At 42.8% G+C, this 26,423-nt stretch overlaps 1 protein-coding gene across 3 annotated transcripts in view; it reads left to right on the forward strand.

Annotated features, from left to right (window-relative positions):
• Positions 1-26,423, forward strand: part of DOCK1 (dedicator of cytokinesis 1) — a 272,132-nt gene that overhangs the window by 152,194 nt on the left and 93,515 nt on the right. For all 3 annotated transcript variants that reach the window (XM_031597310.2, XM_031597311.2, XM_090145652.1), the window contains exon 29: positions 4,018-4,112. In XM_031597310.2, coding sequence (XP_031453170.2) covers positions 4,018-4,112 — 95 coding nt within the window. The remainder of the gene's footprint in view (positions 1-4,017; positions 4,113-26,423) is intronic.

The following is a 26,423-nucleotide window of genomic DNA, read 5'->3' on the forward strand; positions in this document are numbered from 1 at the left end:
TTTAGATCCAAAGAGATTGGATCCTCTTACATTCTTCATTTAATTATAACTTTTATTATTATATATAAGGGAGGCTGTTGTTTCATCACTCTTTCTTCAGCATGTGCTCTATCTCAGCTAGAAGTTACAAGCTTGGTTCTGGAAATGCTAGATGAAGCTTTATAGCCTGTGTTAGATATTATAATGGTCTTTCTTGACCTTAAAATGTTGGAAAGATGAGGTGGAATGTGATAAAACTAAGTCTTATCTCTCCCAGCAGAATATATTGTTTAGTTCAATTTTAGAAACTGTTGAGATTAAGGTATCTCTTCCTAAAAGGATTTTGTTATTTTCAAACCTACTATCATCTTGAAACGAAACCTCATCCAAGATCACCGAGGTTATTTCTGGAGCTAGCTGATTTATCTTCTTTTTTACTTGGTGAACCTCTCATTCAGTTGTTTGAGGTACATTTGATATTAGTTAACAAAGAAAATGTGTGCTAATGCTTTGCTGTGTGGAATGTCTTAGAAATGCTCCTCCTAAAGGCATTCAAGACAATGTCCTCAAATGTTTAGATGTTGTAGCGAGGGACGTGGTGTAGTGGGAAATATTGGTGATAGGTGGATGGTTGGACTGGATGATCTTAGAGGTCTTTTCCAACCTTGATGAGTCTATGATTCTCTATCAATATATCAAATTGTTTATAAAATGTTTAAGACCACCATTTTCTGTACCTCCATCTTTCTCTCCCCTTAACATCTTGCACTCCTAGGGCTTTGAATTTAATGTGAGAATGTGAATGGGTGAGTACCATCCATCCTTCTGTGACAGGCTTTTGTGACAAGTCGTGAGGTGTTGACACAGGCTGCCAGGAGAGGCTGAGGTTGCTCTGTCCTGGAGGTGTTCAAGGCCAGGTTGGATGGGGCCCTGGGCAGCCTGGTCTGGTATTAGAGATGGAGGTTGGCTGCCCTGTCTGCAGCAGGGGGGTCAGAGCTTGATGGTCCTTGAGGTCCCTTCCAACTCAAGCCATTCTGTGAAGCTTAGTCTTGTGACTGTGCAACTTAAGCAGTCTTTGCAGGATGTGTGTGCCAGTGGGCTGTAGGGGATGGATGCCCTGCAGAGCAAGAGCTCTCTGTGGTGCTGGACACTGGACTTCACAAGGCAGCTTCAGGGCTCAGTGGAGGTTCAGTTGTTGCAATGAAAAGCTATAGCTGAGCATATTTGATTTAGGACTGTAATTCAGAACTCAATAAAGCTGAAATTTTCATCAGCTTGGCCTAAAAGGTGCAAGAAATGCTTATTTTTTAATTGCTTTTCCTCCCTTCCATTTCACGTTCCTATGTATTTTAGCTAGCTAGCTATTTTTATTCATAAAATCTTCAACTCTTACTCGAAGTTATGAAAAATATAATTAGTGGTACAGGTGTATTGGAGTGGGAGTCTTAGCAGTGTGGGGGAGCCTCTCACAGCCTGCTCAGCTCCAACGCTGAGCTTGCTTTGGTTTCTCCCTGTAACTGGATGGGGATGGCAAAGGAGTCCCCTCTGTTATGGGTTATGCTTCCTTGGGACCGTGAACATAATCTTTAGCTGTGGTTGGGGAGAGATCAGGAGCTTCATCCCTCGTTCCTTCTGAACGTTTTGAAAATCACTTTTCAGATGTTCAGAGTAATTTGTTCTGGTTGTAGGCAGGCTGAAAATAAACAGGTTCTACAGCAGCACAGCATGAACAGGTAGCTCCCCCCGCCGCTTCCATTCCCCATGAAAAAGCCACGTTTTGCTCCATCTGAGCCCCTACAAACTGTTTGCTTTTCTATAGGAAAAACAAAATTTAAAATACAATCATATTGTAAATGCATGCAGGTAAGCATTCCACACTTGTAGTTGATCAATAATTACATTAGTTGCCATGGTGCGTTTTTTTTTTTTAAAGTACCTTTGTGAAACTAGGACTACTAAAATCTAAATATCAGTAGATGAAAATGTAGAGCTGAATCAGCAAACCAGCACAGCTCCTGTGTGGCACAACCTTCAGAGTCACTAACAAATGTGAATCATCAACGAAGTGTAGGAAAATTCATTCACGTGCAGCTCGATCAGCAAAGTATGCCGAGGTTCAACAGCTGAAACCAGTGGCAGATAAAAGAAAGCATACATCTGGATTCATAAAATATTAAGGGAGAAAAAAAGCACTGTGAGCTCAAATCTGTTCTCTTGGATAGGTGATGACCCTTCCCATGGTGCCACTTCCACTGAAATTTTCAGTTATTGAGCTGTGAAGGAGCATCAGTAAGAAAATCACTCTATGTGCAGCAGGAAAAAAGCATGCGCTCCAATGAAATAAATAGTGTGCAGTGCTTGGGCAGCAAAATACGCAGTGTGATTATTAGAAATTATGTAACTCACCAAAGTGTGTGGAAAATGGGCAGTGAAGTACACAGTTTGAGCCCTTAAATGAAGACACGTTTTACTGAGCTGGTGGAGTGCGTGTCTGGGATGAATTTTGCTTTATGCAACAGTAACATCTCATTAACCACAAGCAGTTGTAAATTTTATCTCAGTACTACTAATGTCAAAACGCTTTTTTTTTTTTTTTTTTGATGTTGTTTTGTTGGGGGTGATTTTAGTGAAAGAGCACAGGAGTTACTTTACAAATACCGTAGATTTTAGGGTGAGAACTTGCCCAGTGGCAGCAGATGCTCTATTGGCCCTCTTTGCCTGAGGAGTGGGGATGCTTGGGCAGCCCCAGGAGATTCTTGTGCCATGCTGGAAGTTAGCATCACTTCTCTGAGTGCTGTGTCCTCAGGATTTCTGCAGCTCCCTGCTTTGAACCAGTAATGAATTTCTGAGCCAGGGAAGTATTGTAAAAGAACATTGAATCCGAAGATAAAATCTAGCCAAGGTGCTGGCTCTCACTCATGAAGAAATACTTGGAAGTGCAATAACTTTGTATTTGTTTCTCACTGGAAAGGTTATGTAAACAACAGCCTTAGTCTGAAGTCTGGTAAATTTAACTCTTTTTTTGGTAGACATTTGACATTTTAAAGATAGCCAATATACATGCAGATACAGAAGAACTGTAGCGAAGTATTCTAACCTTGAAGGGTCAAGAATAAAAGTTCATTTTGATCTCTATGGGAAGTGCATCAAGGACTTTTTGCATTAAGTTGTCTTTTTTCCCTCTCTCTGTCTTTCTCTGAGCATTTCATGCTACTTGAATTGTTAGATAGCGATTATAGATTCCCAAATTGTAGATGATGTATATTGCAAAGTGCATCAGGTTTCTGTTCCAAAAAGATGTTTGTTTATATCTGTGTAGAAATAAATTGGTTTGTGCTACTAAATTAACTTTGTTCTGGGTCAGGTTTTCGCTGGCAGGAGCAATTACTGCTGCTCCCTTCAGGGAGAAAGTCTTTTGGAGTTTCATGGTAGCCAAAAAAAGAGCCATTGTTTCCTGAGGTCATGGCTAATGTGTACCACACAGCATCTACCTGAATCCTATTATTGTTGTTATTATTTAGCTTTTTTATTATTTTTATTCTTTTATTTCTTTTTAATTTTGTCTCCCTTTGGGGCAAGGGAAAATTTGAGGGGGATGTATTCAAAGAAAGGGAAAACTCAGTATGCTTTTCACTAATTTTTACCTCTGCAAAGGTCCCACTTACACTGGGCATGGTACAGTGTGCACAAAAAGGGCCTTGGTCCATCATCCTCTGGTATAGGGAAGAAAACATTTTGTTCTAAAGAAGCTTCCTTTTCGTAGCTGGCAATCCAGAGCTCCTTCCTGAGCAGTGCAGTGAGTTGTTTATGCTGTAGGATTGCTCCTGAAAGGCTTAAATAGAATCACTGTAGCACTTACGTACATCATATGTGAACATGACTTAGTAGCATTTATGTATGTTTTATATGAATAATTGCTTTTTTATGAAGCAGGGCAATAAAGTGCCTTTTGAATCCAGTCATCAATAACTGACACTATCACTTGTGGTTTTTCATCTGTAAGAGCAGTCTTTTCCAAATATTTTTCTCTTCTTTTAGGATTTTCTAATGGAAACATTCATCATGTTCAAGAATCTCATTGGGAAGAACGTCTATCCCTTCGACTGGGTTATAATGAACATGATGCAGAATAAGTAAGTACAGAGGAAAGCACTGCAGCTCAGAGATGGCTGTTTCATGTTTGATCTGAAACAACAGTGTTGCTTGGAAACAGTAAAACACAATGCGGCAGCTAAGGGTTTTTCTTCTTCTGTGATGCAAACAGTTGTTTAAAAATGGGCTTTGGAGTTTTCAGTACAGTGTTTGAGAGATCCGTTTTGGGACGCAGCAAATTACAAGCGGCATCATCCAGAGAGCTGTAATTTGGAACAGGCTGCAGGAGGGATCTATCCGTATCTTGTAATGACAAATTTATTTCTCTGGAGATCAATGATATGTTTTGTGTTTGACCACAAAAACCAGTGGTTATGGTATGCTGGTGGGGAGTTATGTGCTCAAAAGTTGTCAGTGGTATTAATCAGACAGAACTGAAAGGGGGGTTTTAAAGCCAGGTTCCAGCAGCCTGGTAATGAAGAAACAAGCTGCCAATATTTCTAATCCCTGGTTTTTTTGCTCAATAATTGCAGCATTGTCACTATTTAACGTGCTTTGATGTAATATTTTGTGTTCGTGACATTTATTAAACATGTCAAATGCTTTTATTTGTACTATGATGGAAGTATGAGTAAAAGCATTTTATTTACTGGTTGCCTGGAGAAATCTCTTCTGTGCTTACTGGTAGCTACCATGGCTGTAAAGTTGTCAGTGTTTACTTACATAAAACCCTCTACTACAGTTCCTACTTTCGTTATAAAAATTCACCATAACTTTAATCCTGGCTTCTGAACTTGCCTTAACCACCTCATAAAACCCACTGCTAATAAATATGAGTTAGGTGCAGCCAGCTCTCGGATCCATCAGCTGCGGATGCACGCTCCATGCGGCTGCAGCTTGCAAAGCACCTGCTGCTCTAAAAGAAGGTGGCTTTCAGATTGGTTGGTGAGGAAGATCTAAAGCTCATTGGGTTTCTTTTTTTTTTTCTTTTTTTTTTTTAATTTTGAAAGTGGTTTTGCTTCAAGAACTCCCAGCTATCTGGAGAGATTTGTTGCAGGTGCTTTGGAAAGCCTCGCAGCATATGTTATCGGCATCCTTTCAAAAAGGAGAGCACCTCTGTGCTTCGCTGAGTTTTGGAGGAGATTGGAACAGGAGCAGGCAGGTCTGTGCTTGGCTGCTTGCAGTGCCAGCCATGCGTCACGCTGTGACTGAGAGCCGGCACGGCGGCTCTATCCCCAGCTCCAATGGAGATGGGCATTCCTCAGATTATCTTCACAGTATTGCCAGGTAACTTCACAGTGCAGTTTTAACCTCTGTTGCTTTTTTTGTTGTTGTTGTTCGTTAATTCTGGAATTTTGGTCATAGAAATGTATGTGTGAAGGCAAAGAAAGAGCCTTTCCCTGTGCCGTGTTTCTTCCCTTAGAGCACAAAGGGACTCTAATCAGGCAGTTCTCATCTGAAAACCTGGTATGGTAAGCATGAGGATGCAGAGGCCCTCAGATAGGGTCAGGACTTTGGTTTTCTGCTTCTTAAAGTCTGGTCTTCCTTTCCTTCCTGGAACGTAGGAAGTTCTGCACAAATGTTCATAAGAACTTCTCCGTGGTAAGGTAATGAAGCACTAGAACAGGCTGCCCAGGGAAGTGGTGGGTCTCCTTCTGTGGAGGTATTCACAGACCCACATGGACACCTACCAATGCAGCCTGCTGTAGGGGGCCTGCTTTGCAGTGGGGTTGGACTCGATGATCTCTGGAGGTCTCTTCCAATCCCTACAATTCTGTGATTCTTCCCATGCCAAATTGCAAGGCCCAAAGGAGCAGGAGTTGCAGTGATATGCTCCATGCCCCTTCCTGGGTGCCTGCAGTACCCTACGTATCTCATTAGTATGTAAAGCCTTTTGTTGTCATTGCTTTTAATTTTTTTCGAGTCTTTCTGGTGTTGATGAATATCTGCAGTAGTGCCAAGGGTTTGTTCATCTCTTAATTTACAAGTTAATTTTCATTACACCGGTTCATTTGTAAATGCTTCAGAATTGATTTGAGTGCTTTTCATTTTTCCTTTTTTTTTTTAAATTAATATGGTTCCTGAAAACAAGAAGCAGCATTATTAACTACCTTTTGTCCATCTGCTCCATTTATTTTCACACCTATAAACTTTTACTGGAGGGGACTAGGAAAAAAATCAGAACAGGTTTTGTCTTTGCTCCTTTCAGTAGGAAGGACGCAGGCGGTTTTGTTTCACTCTTGCAAAATACTTCTGCACATTGTTTTGGTGGCACGAGCCAAATTAAGCCAACTAATTTGTAGCTATACTCAGAATGGTTGTGAGTCCATTGGTTCCTCTGCGTGAGGTGTATGTGGTAGTGTGAAACAAAGTTGTTCAACCATACTAGCTGTGCATACATACTTATGCACCCGATGACATCAATTGCTCTCATGCTGCATTTGCTGTTACGTTTTTGCTTTGCTTTGCCTGTCCCCGTGCTGTGCCATGCACAGGGCTACCTCTGTGCTCAGCCTTCATTTCAGGTAGTTGTGTGTTACCACCCGTTGTGCTGGAATGAACACAAGTCTTCATATCCAAAGAGATCATTGTTAATTTTCATTCTTAGTTCTGTCGCTTAATGCTCTATTTACAGGCATCTCTAATTTAAGTTAAAAACAGTATTTACTGCCTTGGCAAAACCTGTTAATCAGATGTCAGAGGTTTGAGTGGTGCTGATGTGCTGTCAGTGTGCAGTTCTTCACTATGCCACCCCGTGTCTGTGGGAATCACAGCACAGCTTCATCAGGTGCTGCGCTGAGGAAGGTGTCAGAGGGAGGAAAAGGAGAGAATATCCAAACTGATAACACAGCTTTTCCTTTCACTGTCAAATTTAGGTCCGGATCAGCTGCTATTCAGTGGTAAACAACAATATCCAAGCAACAGAGATGGAAAGGGGAATTGAAGACAGGGTGGCAGAAGTGAATAATAGAGCATAGCAAGTTTTGATTGAAACAGCTGCTTCTAAGAGAAGAGCAAGAGGCTGTTCTCCAGCCAAGACACACAGTGCCTCACAGGCCAGTACGTACTGGCACCAGCCTTACCCATACCAGGACAGTGCTTGGTAGTGACTGGTTATAAAGAATATCCAAATAGTATTTATTTATTAATCCTTAATCCGTTTATTGACTTGCAATGGCCATTGCACTTGATTGCCTTTAAGGGAGAAGACAGAGGGGCTGGAAGTAGATAAATATTTGTCAGCTACATAAAATTATGCAGTGGAGCAGATGGGAGCAGTTTTCTCAAAGCCACATTGAATTGCTAAGAAATACTGGTCATCAACTAGCTAGGAGCATGCAGGTTGAGGCTGGGGAGGCACTCGAGCAGGGAGCGCTGCACGGATTGCTCGGGGCGGCTGCAAGGTCTCCAGCAGCAGAAGTATTGAGAAACAGTGTGGTGAGCATCTGTTAAGACACTGGTTGTGATTTAGGGAGGGGAGAATGGCCTAAATGATGTACTGAGAGCTGTTGGAGCTTGACTCTGCCTGTGTTTGTTGGCAGGCTCCAGGCTGTAACTTGGAGGGGAACTTTGCAATTCCAAGTTCCATTTTCAGTGAGATTTTAAAGCGTGGTAGGCTGTTAGCAACTGATTGCTAAATGTGTTCATTATAACATTGTGCAAAGATAAGGACGAGCAAGAGAAAGTGCTACTTGTTGTTTTAAGTACTGCTGTTGGAAATTGTTAATAAATCTATTTATTATTTTAGGATACCTTTGAATCACAGTTATGGCAAGACTTGTGTTTTCGTATTTTCAGGAAGGCTGCTTCCCATCAAGGTAAAGGCAGAATACCTCCAAATTAGAAGGCAGTGATTTTATTGGCAGTGGTTACAGCAGCTGTGATAGCTGCTTCGTACCATCCCTGCTCCTCAGTAATTTGGACCTGATCTTCAGCCACGTGGCTTTTCTGTCCCACTGCCCCCTGTGAAACTCTGACAGTTGCAGAGTTGGGAGCTTTTCCTCTCTCTCAGGATAGGAGAGCTTTGGAGGCAGCTTCTTTGTCCCAGAGACAAAAAGAAAAAGCACTCTGGCAGTTTTCTCTGCAATACTTCGAAGAAATCATTTGAGCTATCAACAGGGATTTCATTTTGTTTACATTTTTCCCTTCTAAGCACTCTTTAGAAATGGTTTAGAATTGTTTTAGGAATTATTTTAACTCTGTCGTAAGCTGACAACTTAAATTTAGGTTGTTCTTAAGCAGGTAACTCAGAGCATGTAAACAGCTCCTCTTTACCATTTTGTAAATGGAAGTAATCTCTGCTCTCACTTCAGCATTTTAGACGCTCGGTTCCTTTGGAAGACCTTATGATATATTAATTTGTAGCTGGTACTTTCATCTGCAGCTGTTCTAGTGGAAGCTGGGTTGCCTATGAAAAATGAATTTGCTGTTTTCTGTTCTATTTTTTTGTGTCTAATGTCCATATTTACATAAAACCCGTGGTTGTTTTCTCTTTTGAAGTCAGAGAGAAGGGGATGAGATGCTTCTGAGTGAGAGTGAGCTTCCTCATGCCTACATGCTGCTTGCAGAGCAAACGCATCTGGCACTGATGATGCAGCATGGAGGCTGTGCCCTGCTCTGCTCCACACTGCCCTGCCCAGCAGGGGAAGGTGATCCCTCCTGAAAACCAGGATTTTTCCATCTGAAAAACAACAACAAAAGTCTTGGAAAGAGGAGGAAAACAGATCGGGGGGGAGGGGATGTCTGGTAAACATGTACCTTTTTGCTGTTGCTGGCATGGATTGTACATGTTTATTTTTGGAACTTGCTGGGAAATGTAGGCTGTTCTGCTGCGTGGTTGTCATAGCAGTACCTGTCAGATCTACTGTGTGCCTTCAGAATCAACTTGGCCGTGTGTGTGGCTGTCCATCCGCAGTGTGACAACACCGGTGTGCCTGTGGACTGAAGAATGTCACGTGTAGCTGTGACCCCTCGTGTGTGTTACAGGTTTCAGTGGCCTGAGATTGTTCTTACTGGCAAGTAACCTACAGCTAAAATAAATCCATTGCTTAGATTTTTAAAGTGATGCTTAATTATTGAAGCTATGCCATCATCTGCTGTGCTTTGTACAGACGTATAGAAAGAAAAACACATGTGTTTTGGAAGTACACTTCTGTCCTTACGTAATGGACCAGTCAAGTCACATCTGTCAGATGAGGTGCAGGGAGAAAGCCTGTGCTTAAAATCTGCCCAAACTACTGATGGATGGAGCTGCAGTTTTCACAAGTGGGGAAAACGGTCTTGAAGGATGGCAAAGATTCTGGCCAAAAGGATACAAAAAAAACCAGCAGACATCGAGGGGTGGCAAGGGGAAGCAAAAATCCTTTGGGATTGCTGCTTCCTTTTGAAAAACCTGCAAATATACAGTTCAAACCTGCGTGAATACTAAGTTCAAAGAGATGATTTATAGGCATTACTGGAGAGTTTGCCACTTATACTGAGTAAACATTTTAACCACCAGTGTCTCAGTGATGTGTTATGGAGTATAGAAACTGTGTAGTGGTTCTGAATTAGAGATTGGAATGAGGGCAGTGCTTCAAATGCAATCATAATTTAAGAGGAGAATTTTCAAGAAATCTGAACAGTCAGAAAAACCTGAATTGTGAGGGATTCACCCCACTTCCCTGATATTAATGTTTTAGAAAGTTTTAGGCATCAGTCATGCAACTGTAACAACTAAAAAATTGTATTTAGGGATACAATGAAATAACCCTTCCAATATGAGCAATTCTAGTTTTTTTTCTTTAGTGGCAAAGGGGTGGCAAAGAATACTATTGGCAGTGTATGGATTGAGGCTAAACATCTCAGGATCCACTCTTCAGTATGAGCTCATGTAGCCAGAAACTCATTCTGCATTTATAAATAAAACAGATGAGTGCACATTGATAAATTACATAAAGATACTGCAGACTTGTTTCTGCATAAGAAGGGGACCTTTTTATTGTCCATAAAACCTAGTTGCATAACGTACTGACCTTTTCAGCAAAGACCTTGCAGGATTTTTGGTTTAGTGTTGCACCTGTCAAATTAACTGGACCTGGGAATGAAACGAATGCACTCGGCTAGGTTGAAAATAACAGAGGCTTTTTTTCTTGCTCCAAAGGCTGAGAAGGAAAGTGCTCCAGGAGGTGCTCTTTGCACTCACTGCCTTCCTGGTGGGAAGGCAGAAGCATCCTCTGCAGCGGGTTATTTTAGCCCAGCCAGTTCTGAGGTAGAAATGTTGTGCCTGACAGAGGTGCTCTATTGATAACAGCACTGTTGTGAAAATTTATGAACGGTCAGTTTCTTGGCAGTCTGCTGCTTTTAATGGATCTGTCTTTTCTCCTCTATTTCTGTAATCTGCGATAACTTCTGCTGGAGAAGCTTCATAGCAGCCCTTGTGCCGATGCTGCTGCAGGGTGAGATGGCACATACCTTCCCAGGTCCCCACAGTCATCTGCTGCTCCCCTGTCTGCTTGGGCCTGTGATGAATCGCTCCTGGGGTCTACAGGTGGAGTAAGGATGGCTGGTACTAAACCAGGTGCCATTGGAGTTGTTATTACGTGGTCTGAGTTATGGGTTTCACGTGCTGGGAGACGTGTGTTAATCGATTAAGGTGGGCTTGGGCTGTGGGACTGTGCCATGCATCTGCTGTGACTCTGTTTGTTACGTGTTTTATTATTATGCATCCCTTGACAAACTTATTTTTCTGTCCTTAAAGTGTGGATGGGATTTGCTGTCCTCCTGGGAACATAGATCTCTGTCCCCTGCCATCTCTATCAAATCAGGTGAAGGCTGTTGTGGCTGTATTTCACCCTGAAGCACAGGGGAGGCTCTGTGTTTCATTCTGTTGGCAAAGAGCGATCCCTTTTCAGTGCTTGTTCAGAAATAGCACTGTGGAACATGAGGCTAATATGCAGATGTTCTTTGTGCAGCAGTAGCTAATGTCTTTGGAAAAATACTTCTACTGTTTTCCATGACATTTCAACCTTCTGTTTGCCATGAGAAAATTACAGCAACTTGAAAGAAAAGAATTTTGTGTTTGGGGAACATCTCCTCCTGAACTAGGAAGAAGCACACAGGGATAAAGGGTCCTAACTGCTAGTGTTCTTGGGTGGAAGTTTTGTATATGAAGGGGACAAAATGTGAAGAAAGGCTTTTTTAGATTTATGTCTGTTTCCTTCTGTTCCCAGGCCTTGCTATTTCTGGCTCTTTGCAGAGTTTTAAGTAACAGGGCAATCTTCAGGTTTAGACCTGGAAATGCTCCAGCTCATTAACTGCCTGTCCCCCTTGGGGTGGTGGCAGATATAATCCCTTCAAGACATTTTCAGTACTTACTGTTATCTTATGAAGCTGGAGAACTGTAAAGAGAAGCTTGTATTTAGGGTAATGCTTCATCCAGTGGTCTGCTCGTGCTGCTGGTGTGGGTTTTACATACAAGACAGTGCATGGGGCATCACTGCTAGGTAGCTGCTAAGCCAAAAGTTTGCCCTGCTGGTCATCATCTTTGATATATTTTACCAACTCTTAAATATTTGTTCTGCAAAACATAATGAGCAATTGAGAGGCCCCTCACAGTCTGTTGTTTTCAGAAGTGGCTCAGAAATGTGATTCTTTAGAAGAAAAATAGGGCATTGAGCTATATGTAACTGAGTGAAAGTAGCAGCTTTGCTCAGTTGTTACGATAAACAAAAGCAAGAGAACATCACAAATAGGTTTTTTTGCTTCCCTTTCTGGAACCATTATCAGAGTATGCTGTAAACATCTGTTTTCTTTTGCTTTTTAACAAGATACATGCAGGTATACAAAATTAGTATTTTTCACTGACTTGATTACATACAACGTTAAGAAGTTGGCCTCTGGGTGCCGGAGCTGCTGGGAGGTGTTGGAACTGGATGGTTTTTAAGTTCCTTTCCAACCTGAACCATTCTGTGGTTCTGTGATGGTAAGTATGTTAGTCGTGGCCACTACTGAAATTCTTAGTATGCAAGGAACAAGAGGAGCTGGGTATCACCAGGGAGTTCCTTGGCTCAAGCAGCAGCTGATCTGTGCACCCAGTGAAACCCTTTGGGGATGCATTTGTGCTCATGTTGAGTCACTGATAGTGCATGCCTGGTTAACCTCAGGTCTGGTATTCGCTACCTTTTGCGCTCTTGACTTTACAAGCAAGTCCAAGTGCTGCCTTCCCGTCCTGCAAACAGCTTTGTGGTGTGTGTGAACAAGGATACTAAACCCACTTTGACGTGCTGATTTGTTTATTGCCTTAAATCCTGCTACCCCTGGTACCAGGTCAGCTTCCAAGATCGATGCGTTCTGCAAACTCAAACAATGAAATGCTGCCCACGTCACACCTAAAACTGCAAAGTTCCTTTATTTTTCTGGCACAAAATGCATGGCGTGAACAAGAACGTGTGAATGCTCGATCCTTGTGGAAGCAGCAGCATGAAGCAGGCAATTAAATGAAGCTGAAGGTGTTAAATCAAAAGGCACATTAGCAGTTCTCCATTTTTGCTAACAGGAGAAGTTGGTGCCATGTGACGTCTATTTTTAAAACTGAAGGTGTAGCAATTTTCACTTATAATTGTTATTTTTCCATATCAGCGTCATTTAGGTTAATGCTGTTACACCTCTTAAAATATCTGGTGAGTGAAAGATGTGCTGCTTTTCCACAGTTGAGTTTTGTTAATCTTTTCCTGTCATTTAAACAAAGCAACAAAATGTTTCATTCTTCAGAAACAAGAAAATATGGTTATTTGTATGTCATAAATGGAAGTTCAGATTGAACTGCTTCTCTTGGCTTTTATTCTGTAACAAAGATTTCTGAAGCTTGTTATGAAACTGGATGGAGAGCTGCGTGGTTTTGGCCCTCAGTTAGCGACTGCATTATTTTCTATACTGGAAAGTGAAAGCAGTGGGGCAAGGAAGCAAACGGCCTTTGGGCTGCTCAGCCACTCTTCAGAACATGTTCTGTTTTCTTTTCAGTAAGGAGTTCTGCGCTGTAATTCTCCTATTTTCTTTTAAAGAAGTGTCCTAACTACAGAAATTAATGCCCTTCTTCCCTTCTGCCTCCTTCCACGCAGACAGCAAAAAAGCCAAGCCTGTTGATTTTCAGGTGAGTGGGAGTTTTGCGTCACAGAAGGGAGACAGCCCTCCCCCTGTGTATGATTACACATCTCAGGAATTCTTTTGGTATGTTGATTCCTGTCAGTGTACTTCCCATAGTCAAAACAGTGCCCTTATCATCCCAGGTAATTGTTCCTGGCTGCTTTCATCAATCAGGTTTTTGAGATGCAGGAACTAAAAATTATTGGGAAATAGTAAAAGCTCCGTTGTTGTCCCTTGTGCCTTACCTGTGTCAAGGCCTATCAGTCAAGAAGTGCAAGAAATGTTTTTCCTGCTGGTGGTTGAAGAAGTCAGAAGGCTTTAGACCTGAGGGATGAAAGAAACAAAAAAATGATCAACTTTTGGAGAAGGTTATCCTTCCCACACAGAGTCAGCAAGGCGAGTTGTGCAGGCCCAGATGTAAACAGTACGTCAGGTTGTCAGACCTTGAGAACTGCCAAGGGATTTCTGTCCCTCTTTTTGCTTGGAGTCTGACTTGCAGGACCGATGCAGCATATGGAGCTGTAGCCTTTTGCTGGGCCCTTTCCTGCAGTGCCCATTTTCCCACCTGGCAGAGCCCATAGGGTTGCTCTGTGGGTGAGGAGCCTGGGCTGCCCATGGCTCAGCCCATATGATGGCTGAATGGTGCTGGTTGGGTTTGTATGGAGACGTAGGGTCTGAGTGCCATGTGAATTCTGATATGATAATTTCAACCTCTGTGGATGACAAACCCCTTGGTAGCCAGTCTTAGGAGGTTTTCTTTGTGATGAAACTCTTTGCAGGTCAGTAAGTCACCATCTCAGTGTTATTTCCTACTCTATCCAATGTTAGTCATTTTAGGAGAACTGAGTTGTGCAAGAGTAAAAATAAGCTCAGAATTTTGGTAATTTTACTGCGTTTCACTTCAAATCCCAGTTCTTTAATTGCAGGAGTTTTCTGCTACGCTTTTGTGGCATATTAAACAAATGTGATAGGAAGAGTAGTTTGATTAAACAGCATTATTAGCAATATTATGCTGGTTTGGCATGATAGTTTTTCATAATTCACAAGAATACTGACCAGTGCAGTTCCAGATTTAATACAATTTTGCTAAAATGCACCTAAACTTCTGCTTCCTTTCCACTCCCTAACCAATTCCTCTTCTGGCTGTTTGTCTTTTTGAAGCCACAATTATTTAGCTCTTTGGCTTCTGAGAACAGCGTCCTCCAAGCACAAAAAGACAATGAGGCCTTTTGTAGGGCTATTAAGTTTTAAGATCAGGAGTATTTCACGTACAGAATTTTGAACTGTACTCTAGAAAACAGGCATCGAGTGCCCAAGTATGAGGAAGCACAGCCAGTGGAGTAATAGCTAGGGCTAAAAAAATGGAAAACTAGTCATGCTGTGACATAACAGATTGTATGGTCATGCGTGAGTGTAGAACAATAAGTGTTATAAGTATACTTAGAGGGAAAAGAAGAACCAGATCACTGGCTACCACCTGTGTGATAGTTGGCAGCACTAGATAAGAGAACTGAAAAGTCTCTCGTGCACCTCCTGGTGGCATAGCAGGCCATGCTTGGCAGGTGTTCCTCCTTCATTGTAAGGTTTTGAGTTAGAAGTAGATACAGCAGAGTGCTGACAGTTCTGGGTGGTCTCTTTGGAAAGATAAAATGAATTCATTGTTTTTGAACAAATATCACAATTAGAGCATCCTTAACACAATGAATACATAGATTTGCTTGTGTTAGCTCTCAGATACTGTTCCACAGCTCCCATTTTTGAATGGTGGAGCAAGCAATCAAAATTAATCTTCCAGGACCTTTTTCATTTGAGGCCCTTAAAACAATAGTTTAAAAAGCATTAAATGTAATGTTTTCCTTTTAATTAACTCTCTGTATACATGTCTGTGGAGCTTCAGATCCCTAGGTCATCTATCTGGCTGCACTGGGACCACATGGCTGAAGTTTGTTTTGGAGCTACTGCTGTGGGGTGGAAACCACTACACCTATGGAACACAAAGCACTGATTTGCCACAAAATCACCTGCCTGATTAAATTAGTTAATTCTTTGACAGCTTAATTGACATTGGCAGGCTTTATGCTGGCTCAGGTGTAATCTGGCCTCCTGCAGCTGGCAGCAGGCTGCTCTTGGGCTGGTGTCAGTGCTGTACGCTATGTGCTGGGCCTACCTCTAGCTCTGTGCTTGCCTTCCTGACCCAGACCAGTGGGTTCTGCAGGCTTAGGATATGTGGGTGATGGACAGGTAGGATGCTGGTAGGGATGAACTTTGCTCTGTGTATTCCAGCATTGATCTCATAACGACGTGTAATATTTGAGCACGCTGCAAAGGTGGCTCATGTCCTCCAGCTGCTGTCCATGGGGATGGCTCTCCACCCCACATACACATTGGGTAGGTCACAGCAGAGCAGGGGCTCTGCCCTGTTAATAGCATGCATTATGGCCTTCTAGATGGAGGGAATATTTCAATAAAGAGCTACAGCTGGTGGGTTGTTAAAGCTGTTGAGAGTAATTGTGCTGCAGCCCAGGTGCTCCCAGGGGCTGTGGTTAGGCAGTGTGGGAGCCAGGAGTTGTTAATAAGAGGAGGCAGCACAGAGCATGAGTTTTCCCTCTGGAGTTACTGCCATGTGCAAGTTATGTGTTGTGTTCATCAGCCATGGGGCATCACCAGGGTTACCCAGTACTCATAGGACATCGGCTCTGATTCTGCTCCTGGTTCTTGTCAAATCCATCTTGACACTGCAAGGTAAGTTTGTGGCCAGCGGCTGCTCTGTGCTCAGGGAGGGAGTTTGGCATCAAGGTGCAGCAAGAGTACTGTGGGAAAGGAGAAGTTTTCTGTTAATCTGCTAACATATAACCTTTGAGATGCATTGCTGCGTGTGGCAAGGCAATTTATTCTCAAAAACGTGGGGAATTTAACTCACCAGGTAGTCATCTGCAGAGTGAGAGCTCCTGGGGCTTCGTGGAAATGCATTGCTTGTTGGTTTGGTGCACCAAGGGCATGCACCACGAAAGGCAGGAGGCTGCAACAGGGGCAGCCCCTTTCTTGATGTTTATTTCTCTCTTCAGTTGTTCTCATACTGCATGTGAAAGTTATAAATATATAAGTATATATGCATATATATATTTTTGGTAGCAGTCAAACTGGCGTGGCTTTGTGGGAAGAACAGGTGATCCTATATTAAAAATGAAACTTAAAAATTATATACCTGTATGACAGTACTTATTTCTTAATGCTGAAATGTTCCCTCTGAGAATTCAGGTGTTCAGTAATCACTGTTTCTGTTCCTTCCATGTTTGACTGATAAAATGAATTACTTTGTGATTTACCCTTTGCAAGCTCAATCATGTCTGCAGGTATACAAGGCGTAGCAAAAATACAAGGCTGAGAAAAGGAGTAAGATATAGAAAAAGATAGTTGATGGTTTTCTTACAACTGACTTAAAGATATCCAGACAAACATTTCTGGAATGAATTTTAGTTGTGTGGTTCATCAGCGCAGTGCAATGCTGTGGTTTTGAAGTATTCCCTCTCCCTCCCACGCTCTTTTCTTATGTTCTTGCCGGGCTGTTTCACATCTTTTCAGCCAGCAACCATGTTTAATTTTTAAAAATCAGAGTAGAATTGCCAAGTGTCACAGCCAAGAGTGTTTTATGTAAGTTCTTCTTGAACGCTGACTGCTTTTTCATTTATCAAACTGTTTTTTTTACGATGTGCTTCTTTCACAGCCATCTAAGTCATATTTTATCTAGGAAAAGTTTTCTTAAGGAAAACATTCCTTTCTGAAAGATATTCCCTACTTGCAACCTGACACACTGGAATTTACCTTCCTTACTTAGGTCAGTAACAAGTGCTTCTTGGGTTTACCATGCTTGCATTCAACGCCTGCTGCTGTGACCCAAAACTTACTGCTTTTTAGCCATTGAGTTTTCCTAGTCTACATAAACCTGTAATTTTCAGTGCTTTCACTGGCATCTGAAGGTTTTATTTCCCTGTTTGTTGTTAGGAGTTATCCCTCACCTAGTTGCCCAACTGCTGGGAGCGGTGCTGAGAAGTGGATGCACTTCAGGTGAATACTGATCAGAGGTGTATGGAGGGTTCAGTGGCTTTGCTCCTTGCCAAATGCAGTGCTGGAGTATTAAGCGTAGCAGTGACATTATGCAAATGTGTGCTGAGTTTGGCTTTCCTTCAAATGACACTTGCACAAGTGCAGAGCAAACCTTCCTGGGTTGTCTTCCCCTATGGCTATGATTTGATGCAGTCAGGTTGCCAAGGATGGAAATAAGAGCTTTGTTCTCCTTGGAAAAGGAGCTCAGCTTTATTGTTGTTCCCCTTGCTTGTTTTCTTCATCCATTTCTTCAGGTGTTCTGACTTAAGTCCCTCCTTTTGTTCAAGTAACAGAATGACAACCCACCAAAGAACACCTACACAAAAACCCCAGTAGCCTCCAGTAAGCTCGTATCTTTCTATCAAAGTTGAGTATCTCGGTCTCTTGTTCAGTGCTGAAATGAAACAAAACACAGCTTGTAACCAATCTGAATTTATAAATGGGGAAGAAGCATTAAATGTAAGCCCTCAGGGCCTCACAAGGTGCAGGTGGGTGTTGCTCAGCTGATAGCTTGCTGCTTGCAGCTGATACACGCTTGTTCCAATGCTTTGCATTTGGAAGAGGTCATTTTGCAGTGGTTGTGTTGGGTGATGCATGGCAGGGCTGCTGTCAGGTGTTACTGGAAGTAGACAGTTGTCTTAATTAGAGTGAAGTTTTTACAGCTTCATACATTTTAGTTTCTGCCAAGACAACTGACAACGAGGAAGAAACGAGGAATTTATGAAGAAATCGTGAAAAATTTATGCTGGCATATGTGATCTGTTCATCCAGCATATAAAATGTACTTTAAATTCCAACATCAGAGCTGCTAATAAGTCTGAAAATAAACTGAAACTATTGATAGCTTTGTATGTGTTCTGACCCAACAGCATGCTCTAGATTTGACTCACAGTGATGTTAACATCAGTGTCAGGTATCCAGCACTCCTAACTCACAAGGATTCCTTTTGTTGTGAGTCAGGATTTTAAGCTAATTATTTGTATAAGAAAAAATGCATGAAATAAAAGGACATAGGAGAATAGTAGGATAGTGCCAATGACAAACTTGTGCCGAATCCTCCAAAAACTCACATCTCTGAAGGAGAGCTGTTCAATAGATTTATTTTTTTGCTGAGCAGTTTCTGGATATGATCTTGATAAACCAGAGCTCTGTGTGCTGATGTAGGAGCCCCCGGGGAAGAAAATAACGTTCCTTCATTAGACCCATTTCAGTTATTCTTTTGTGTTAATTTCCTTTGTAACCTGTGACATCTGTAATGTGAATTGCTAATTTGTTTGGAAAGTTAGGAAGAAAAAACAACCCCACTGAAGCTGGTGGGAAACCACTCTTGCATTGCAGCCCTGTGTGTTTGGCTGTGGTTCCCCTGACAGCACCGTCTCCTCTGTTTGGTGCTGGATCAGGGCTTGGTCTAAATTTGTAAACTTGCACAATTCCACGTGGGGAGTTTTGAATTGGAGCATGCTGTTCTCTCTGCTGTAAAATATCTAATCGCTTTTACTTACGTGTTTGTGTGGAAGTTGTTCTCTTGTTCTGACATAGAGCCTTTACCTGTGCGAGGCTGATAGATGAAACACAACAGTTGCCTTGATTTAAGTTGGGATCGTTCTGTTAATGTTGACAAATGGAAAGGTTTCTCATTAGGCTGGGCTCTGGGAAGTGGAGTCCTGTGGACTGAGAACATGCCAGCAGCAGGAAAGCTTTTCCAGTACAGCCATCATTTCAGGTTTGTTAAGAGCAAAGGGACAGGGCTGCATCTGCAAACTGCTTTCTGTTGAAACACTGATGTGATGCTGCTGGAAACAAGGCAGTGAGCATGGTGTGCCCAGGGATGAAGGGAGTAAATGTGCCCTGGTGGCTGCTGACCTCCTGCCCCACAGAGCCCTGCTTTGTCTGACAGCCAGCTGCCAGCAGAAGCCCAGAATTTAAAGCTGGATGATGATTCAGTCACAGATGGAATAAAGTGACCAGGTACCGGTGGCAGCTGGGCTCAGCTTCACTTTCATTGCTGCTCTGGTATATATGCTTGTAAGAAATGAACATCAGAACATACACCCAGAAAATCAAGAGCTTGAAGCAGCAGCTTCAAACTGAGCAGGATGCTTCTGCTGGGGTGGTAATCTATCAGTGAGTAACTGATCTGAATGTGGAACTCTTGTAGAATAGCAGGATTTCTTTGCTTATCACTAACTTCATAATGCTGTTTTTTGGGGTGTTTTTTTTTGGTCTTGAGTTGTAAAATACAAAAAATATGTCAAGAGTTAAAACTTTGTCATGCCAGCTTTTCCTATGCTAAATCTCTATTTGTTGGTGTTTGCACAGACTTCACATTCAAACACAGATTTTTAAGGTACTCTTTTCCTCCCTTGTAATTCAACTAACATTTAAATGAGAGAGTAATTAAGAACTTATGGTTATGAAAATGATGTTTTATAGCAATTCTGCCTCACGTGTCAGTCAGAAGAAATGGCTCGTGGGCATCATAGAGTGCCCTTCAGCTTTCCTTGGCTGCAATTGCTTTGACCATTGTCAACTTATAAAGCAGTTCTCTTGAACGTTTCCTTCTTCCCCCGAATCATAAATTGTCTGGCTCCAGGAGTGCTGTCTGGGAAATGCAGAGGCTGAGGATCTGCTGGGCATTATGAAACTGTGTGGGGAGCTGCAAAAAGTGCAACTCATTCTCATTGATTTAAGAGAGAAACACCTGGCATATGCATTTTGATTATTTATATCTTACTCGAGACAGTTGGTATATTAAAAAGGAAATTAAAGGCCAACTTTTCAAAAGAGGAGAGGCAGTTTGTACACAACGTGTGACTCCAGATATGGGTGGAGAGGGGGGAAAAAAAAATTGTGTCTTCCTGCTCCCTGATGGACGTCCAGCAATGCGTGGCCATGGGGCTGGCAGCGCTCCGCAGGCTGAGTTCTGCTCACACATCCCTGAGAGTGGCTGATGGAACCTAAACCATAAGTGGTGATGAGAGAACAGCTACTGGGCCTCATCGAATTATTTGGTATCAATTATCTCTAGTGTGTTAAAATCTCTGCGTGTATTTAATGTTTGTTTTATTTGAATGTAATGTAGTGAATATGAGTAAGATGGTGTGAATGAATGATTTCAGCTTTCAGATAACTTTTTTTCCTCTTATGTCAATAATTCAATGTCAATATTTCTCTAAACTTCTGTGAGTTACAGTAACATGAAGGTAAGAGATTTTAAGTGTAGCATCATGACCCAGGGAAAAGTTTAAAAGAAAGTTAACAAGGGTGGGTAGTGATAGGACAAGGGAGAATGGTTTTAAACTGAGACAAGGGAGGTTTAGGTTGGATATTAGGAGGAAGTTTTTCAGCCAGAGGTGGTGAGGAACAGGTTGCCCAAGGAGGCTGTGGATGCCCCATCCCTGCAGGCAATCAAGGCCAGGCTGGATGTGGCTCTGGGCAGCCTGGGCTGCTGGTTGGTGACCTGCACACAGCAGGGGGTTGGAACTGGGTGAGCACTGTGGTCCTTTGCAACCCAGGCCATTCTATGGTTCTATGAAAATAAAATAACCCAATTGATGGAAAATATAAGTAAGTTTGAATGTGTGAGCCCATTTCAGTGGTTGTGCTCCTGGACGGGTGTGGATGCTGATAGGAGCATGGGAAAAATACTGAAGGAAACGTTCTCCTGTGCAAATTCAGTAGGGTTAAAAGGATGTGGTGGATGAAAGTTCTGAAGTTCAGTCTGTATCTTGGAGTCTTTCAGTCCATTTTGGTGCCTCTATTGTAGCAAAAACAAGAAAATAACAGGTTTTATGTCAAAATCCAGGTATTTCTGATGAGCAGCGTGGAGAGTTTATATAGTTCAGGTGCAGGGGGGGCTGCCAGCAGTCAAGTCACCTCTATGGAAATTAAGCAGACTCGTTTGTGATGCAGCACTGCGGGCTGTAATAGGTAAATAATAAAGGTAATGTGCATCAGTTGTCCAGGCAGATGGCTGTATGCGCAGGTGCTGCTGTAACAGGATGCCCTGTGCCTCACATTCCCTAAGGGAGGGGGGTTCTGATGTGCTCTGAGGAATTCTGAGATGTTTTCTGAACAGGTTTATAACCACTTCCCATTCCTGAGTGCACAGGCGAGCAGTGGGAAATGTGGCACTGTGCAAACCCATCTTATTTAAGGCATTTTATCATCATACTGCGTCTTGCATTGTGTAGTCTTAGCAAATAGGGGGAAAATAAACACAGGCACAGCGTTTGGGGGTGATTTTATCTTGACAATTTCAGCTTGCCTTAAAGCTCCACTTTCCTTTAGTCTCAGAGCTGAGTCCCCAGCCATGGCTGTGCTGTAGGTTGGCTGTAGTGTGAAATCAGAGCCAGGTGTTGATGCTGAGGTCCTCAGCAATCAGTGACTGTTTTGTCAGGCATATGGTATATTGTTTCCCATTTTCTATTAACATTAGTCTGAAGTGTGCCAGTGGTATTTCTTCAGTAGCTCATTACTGTTGTATCTAGTTTTCTTGTAATCAAGCATTTATTATTTGTTGTGTGATCGTCTTAGGCTTTGGTCTTCCATTTACAAACCACTTGGTTAACCAGTTGACTTAAAGATACTTTTGGCTTGAATACAAATAAGCTTAAATGTTTAAAGCTCATTGCTGCATGTATTATTGGCCCAACTGGATCCCATATTCAGGTGCCCACCCATACAGGTCTTCCATTTTAATCTGAGAAATGACATTTTGGATCCATCACCCAAGGAGTCGGGCATTGCGGGTGAGTTAAACTTTACCATCTTGTACAGCTCATCTTTGCTGAAGGGGTGCCACTGTCAAAGATGCCTTCTTTGCCCTAAAGTAAGATTTACATTGTCGATTTTATGTAGCCACAGTAATACTAATTTGAATTATTTTTGTGAGAAACTCAGAGCATCTGGGGAAGATTGTCTGTGTTCTGTTGACCTTACAGATGTTTGAGTTGATTCATAGTGGGATTAAGTAATTTCTCTGTGCTCACGCAGCGAGTAACCAACAGCGAAGAGTGGAGTTCAAATCATATATTATTTTCATGTTCCATTTTGATGTCTAATCAAAATAGAACAATTCCCTCTCCAGTGCATAAATGGGAAAAACAACTCAGCTGTATACAATAAGGAACATCAGTGCAGTACCTCGTTTTCAAACACAGCATAGGTACAGACAAACATTCAACACAACAGCCTGTTGAGTCTTCTGCTTCTATTAAGTCTTGCCCAGGCAGCGCTTCTGGTTTCCCGTCTTTGTGCTAGAGGTTATCACCTCTGGAATAGTTCTGCATCACACCTTGGATCATCATTCCCTTATTGGATTCAAGACAAAAGAGTAAGGTTGGTTCTTTTGATCTAAGGACACTGAGCAGAGCCAGCTGGCTTGGGTGGATGTGAATCAGAGCGTGCTGTGTTGAACCACTGCTATGGGGCTGGGGAGGTGGGGATGCATGGCAACATGCCTGCAGGGCTCAGTCTGTAGAGGACACCTGTCTGCAGCCTTGTTCAGCTTGAAACCTAGAGCCCAAAGCCTTTGGATCAGGGCTTGTAGACCCAAAGATAACGAACAGTGGCCTCATCAAATCTATCCGTGAAACTGAATAATTACGACTGAAGTCGTGACTGCAGTCTTGTTATCGCAGCATGTTGATTTCATCTTTTTGCCTATAAAAAGATGTGTCAGGAGACAAGTATTGTGTTATCGAGTTATCCTGACGACTGGAGCATGCTGTACGTGGAGTGCCAGCTCTAATGGTACTGCAGCAAATGAGCAGGAATGAGTAGATGCTGAGTAAAGAGTAGAGCTCTTAGAACAAGTCCAGAGGAGGACCACGGCGTTGATCAGAGGGCTGGAGCACCTCTCCTATGAGGAAAGGTTGAGGGAACTGGGCTTGTTTAGCTTGGAGAAGAGAAGGCTCTAGACAGACTTCATTGTGGCCTTCCAGTACTTGAAGGGAGTGTATAAACAGGAGGGGGAACGGCTGTTTGTGAGGGTGGATGGTGATAGGACAAGGGGGAATGGTTTTAAAGTGAGACAGGGGAGGTTTAGGTTGGATATGAGGAGGAAGTTTTTCACCCAGGGGGTGGTGAGGCACTGGAACAGGTTGCCCAAGGAGGCTGTGGATGCCCCATCCCTGCAGGCATCCAAGGCCAGGCTGGATGTGGCTCTGGGCAGCCTGGTCTGCTGGTTGGCGACCTGCACATAGCAGGGGGTTGGAACCAGATGAGCATTGCTGTCCTTTGCAACCCAGGCCATTCTATGATCCTGTGATAACTCTGTGATAAATAACCCTGCATTATTGTTCTTTTGTCATGGATCTGTTGATAGGAAACAACTTTTCTAGCTGTTTACATCACAATAATTTCATAACATGTTTGTATTATTTAAACTGCGTGTTTTGTGAATGCTGGAGCCAAGTAATTTGTAACAGAAGCCATATGTAGGAACCAATCTCCTGAAGTGTTTTTTAAATTGCTTTGCTTGCAGCTACAGAGTTTGCCATAGAGAAAGATTTCTCATTCTGAAATTTCAAAGCCACAGCAGTGGTCACGTAGCTGAGAAAGGGACAACCTGGTGATTTAAGGCTCTTCAGTGCCCAACTTGTTGCAGAACAGAGTGCTGGAGACCTTGCTGCTCTAGCAAGCAAGAAATGCTCTAACATTTCTCTGCAGTTCCGTAATGCCCAAAACTTGGAAACTGATTTATCGCCTATTAGGTCCTGTTTGGAGGGGTAAGTGGACTACTGGAGCTGGATGGCAGGAAATTAATGTTTATGTAGTGTGCTTTAGTTCTCTTATCCAAGTTGATCTGTGGCATTCAGGCTGGTTTCCAGTTCCTGTAGGTTTCCTGTAGAGGTGTACTATATGTGCACCCAGGGTGATATATCACAGGGCTGAGGTGAAGTTGTCTTCCCCCTGACTTCTCCCAGTGAGCTGCTGTGGGCATTTTGCCCACAATTTTAATTTTTTTTTTTGAGTTTAGATTTGTTGTTTTAAAATTTGGGAGTTGGTGATACTCAGGAGGAGGAGCGTGGGCTGTGCTAGCTGAACAGGAGACCCAAAGCCACGCAAGGCATGGGATGGCTTTTATAAATGATACCCTGCTGGATTTACTTGCACTAATGGGACTTGTCAGAGCTGCCCTTAGAAGCAGCAGCTGATAACAGCACACCCCATTGCAGCAGAGCACGTTGCCTGGGTGAGCAGCTTCACATGGTACAAGAAGGAGTGGGGGGAAGAGGGGTTCTCTGCTTCTCACCCCGCTTTTCAGCTTTGCCTTTTATTGCTGTTATTTCAAGTTTGGGGTAAAAATTCCTTGAAATGCAATGCAGGAGCTGTCTGAAGTTTACAAATATGTATTCAAACCATTGATAATGTAGAAGGCTTTCACTCAGTGTTCATGAGCAGTGCCCCAGATCAGACACCCAAGCAGCTTGGTACAGATTCATGGAGCCATCTGTGATGTGTCAGGCACTGAAACAGGCTGCCAGGGCTGCTCAGGATTAAGGAGTTCCCTTCCCTGGATGGAGGTGTTTAGGACAGCAGAGATGTGGCAGGGAGGGACGTGGGCAGCAGGCATGGTGGGGGTGGGCTTGGGGGATCTTAAAGGATTTTTTCAGCTTGATGAGTTCTATGCCTGGCCATAGGCCTTCCTCTGGAGCCACACAGAGACTAAGGGACGTTGGCAGAGCCTCATTGCCCTGTCAGCACTTCGCAGGGCATCAGGTTTGGAGCCTCTTGCCCTTCACCAAGGAGTTCTGCATGTGTCCATCCCTGCTAAGCTGAACAGTTGTGTCCTGGCACATTTGTGGTGATGGCCCTATTGACTCCTCTTTAAATAAAAAGGGGAGAAAACTGAATTCACCTGGTGGCGGAGTAGGAAAGCACAGATTTCCTTCTTATCTGGATTAGTCATGTTCTTTTAGGGATGAAACCCGTGCAGAACAAGAAAATGAGGCAGCTGATATCGACAGAGGTTGCTGCAGAGATTGCCTGAGCAGTTCCACATGAATGAATGGGAAGCTTTGCTTATTCTCTGACTCAGCATAAAAGACAAAACACGAACACCTTGTTTTTCATTTGTACATCATTGTGCCAGCATTGTCCTGCTCCTAGATTAACGTGGATAGTGTGATTTGCAGATTTCACCCCAGGGCAGATTGCCTTTATTGAGCAGGAGAGTCAGACCCACAGCTGGCTCAGCACACAGCACTGGGCTTTTAAAGCACAAACTCATTTGCTCCTCAGGATTGCCAGAGCTGCTGTCATCTGGTCCTGACCTCATTAACGTGTTTTTTAAGTAATTATGAATGAGAGAAGGTGACCCCCAACTCCCTGTGCTTATAAAGTGACTTAAAGAAGTCTGTGTTTACCACAGCTGAAAACTTCTCAGCAGACAGTAATTTATACAGCTGTGATCATGTGGTAATTGTGATTTGTCACAGACGAATATTTACTTTTTTGACTAATTTAAAACCTATTCATCATGCTACACACAAATTAAGAACAAAGTGTTGTGTTGGTCTTTGAATGGATAATTGCAATTAAGACACTCTCCTGCAGAAATAATGTGTGTAGGGTTAATTTGGACTCGGAATTGTTTTTTCTTTGCATGTCTGTACAATTATATTCTCCAACTGTGGCACAGAGCAAATAATCAACTCAACAATTATTTGTACCTGAGCTGAAACGTATTTTTAATGGAAGTGTAAAAGCATCTGCAGTGCTCTGTTAGAATATTGTGGTGAATACTGGTGAGCAGTTGGGCATAGTGTTTGGGTTTGGGGGGGGAACTCCATTGTGACTCAGTGTGTAAGAGCTCAGAAACAGGAGGGAGACTCGCTTTATATGCTGCCAGATAGCGATGAGGGAGAATGGTTTTAAATGAAGTGGATGAAAATGTAGGTTGGATGTGAGGAGGAAACCCTTTACCAGAGGCAGTGCAGCCCTGGCACTGCTCCCAGAGCTGTGCTGCCCATCCCTAGAGATGGCCATGGCTGGGTCCTTGGCAGCCTGAGCTGGGGGTACAGCCCATAGCAGGACTGGGGGCTGTGAGTGCCCTTCCAAGCCAATCGTGCTGCAATTCTGCATTCTCATTCTCTACAGCAATGATGAAGGTGGCATGC

This window comes from Phasianus colchicus, chromosome 8 (assembly GCF_987193195.1).
Source record: "Phasianus colchicus chromosome 8, bPhaCol1.hap1.1, whole genome shotgun sequence".
NCBI classification, from domain to species: Eukaryota; Metazoa; Chordata; class Aves; order Galliformes; family Phasianidae; genus Phasianus; species Phasianus colchicus.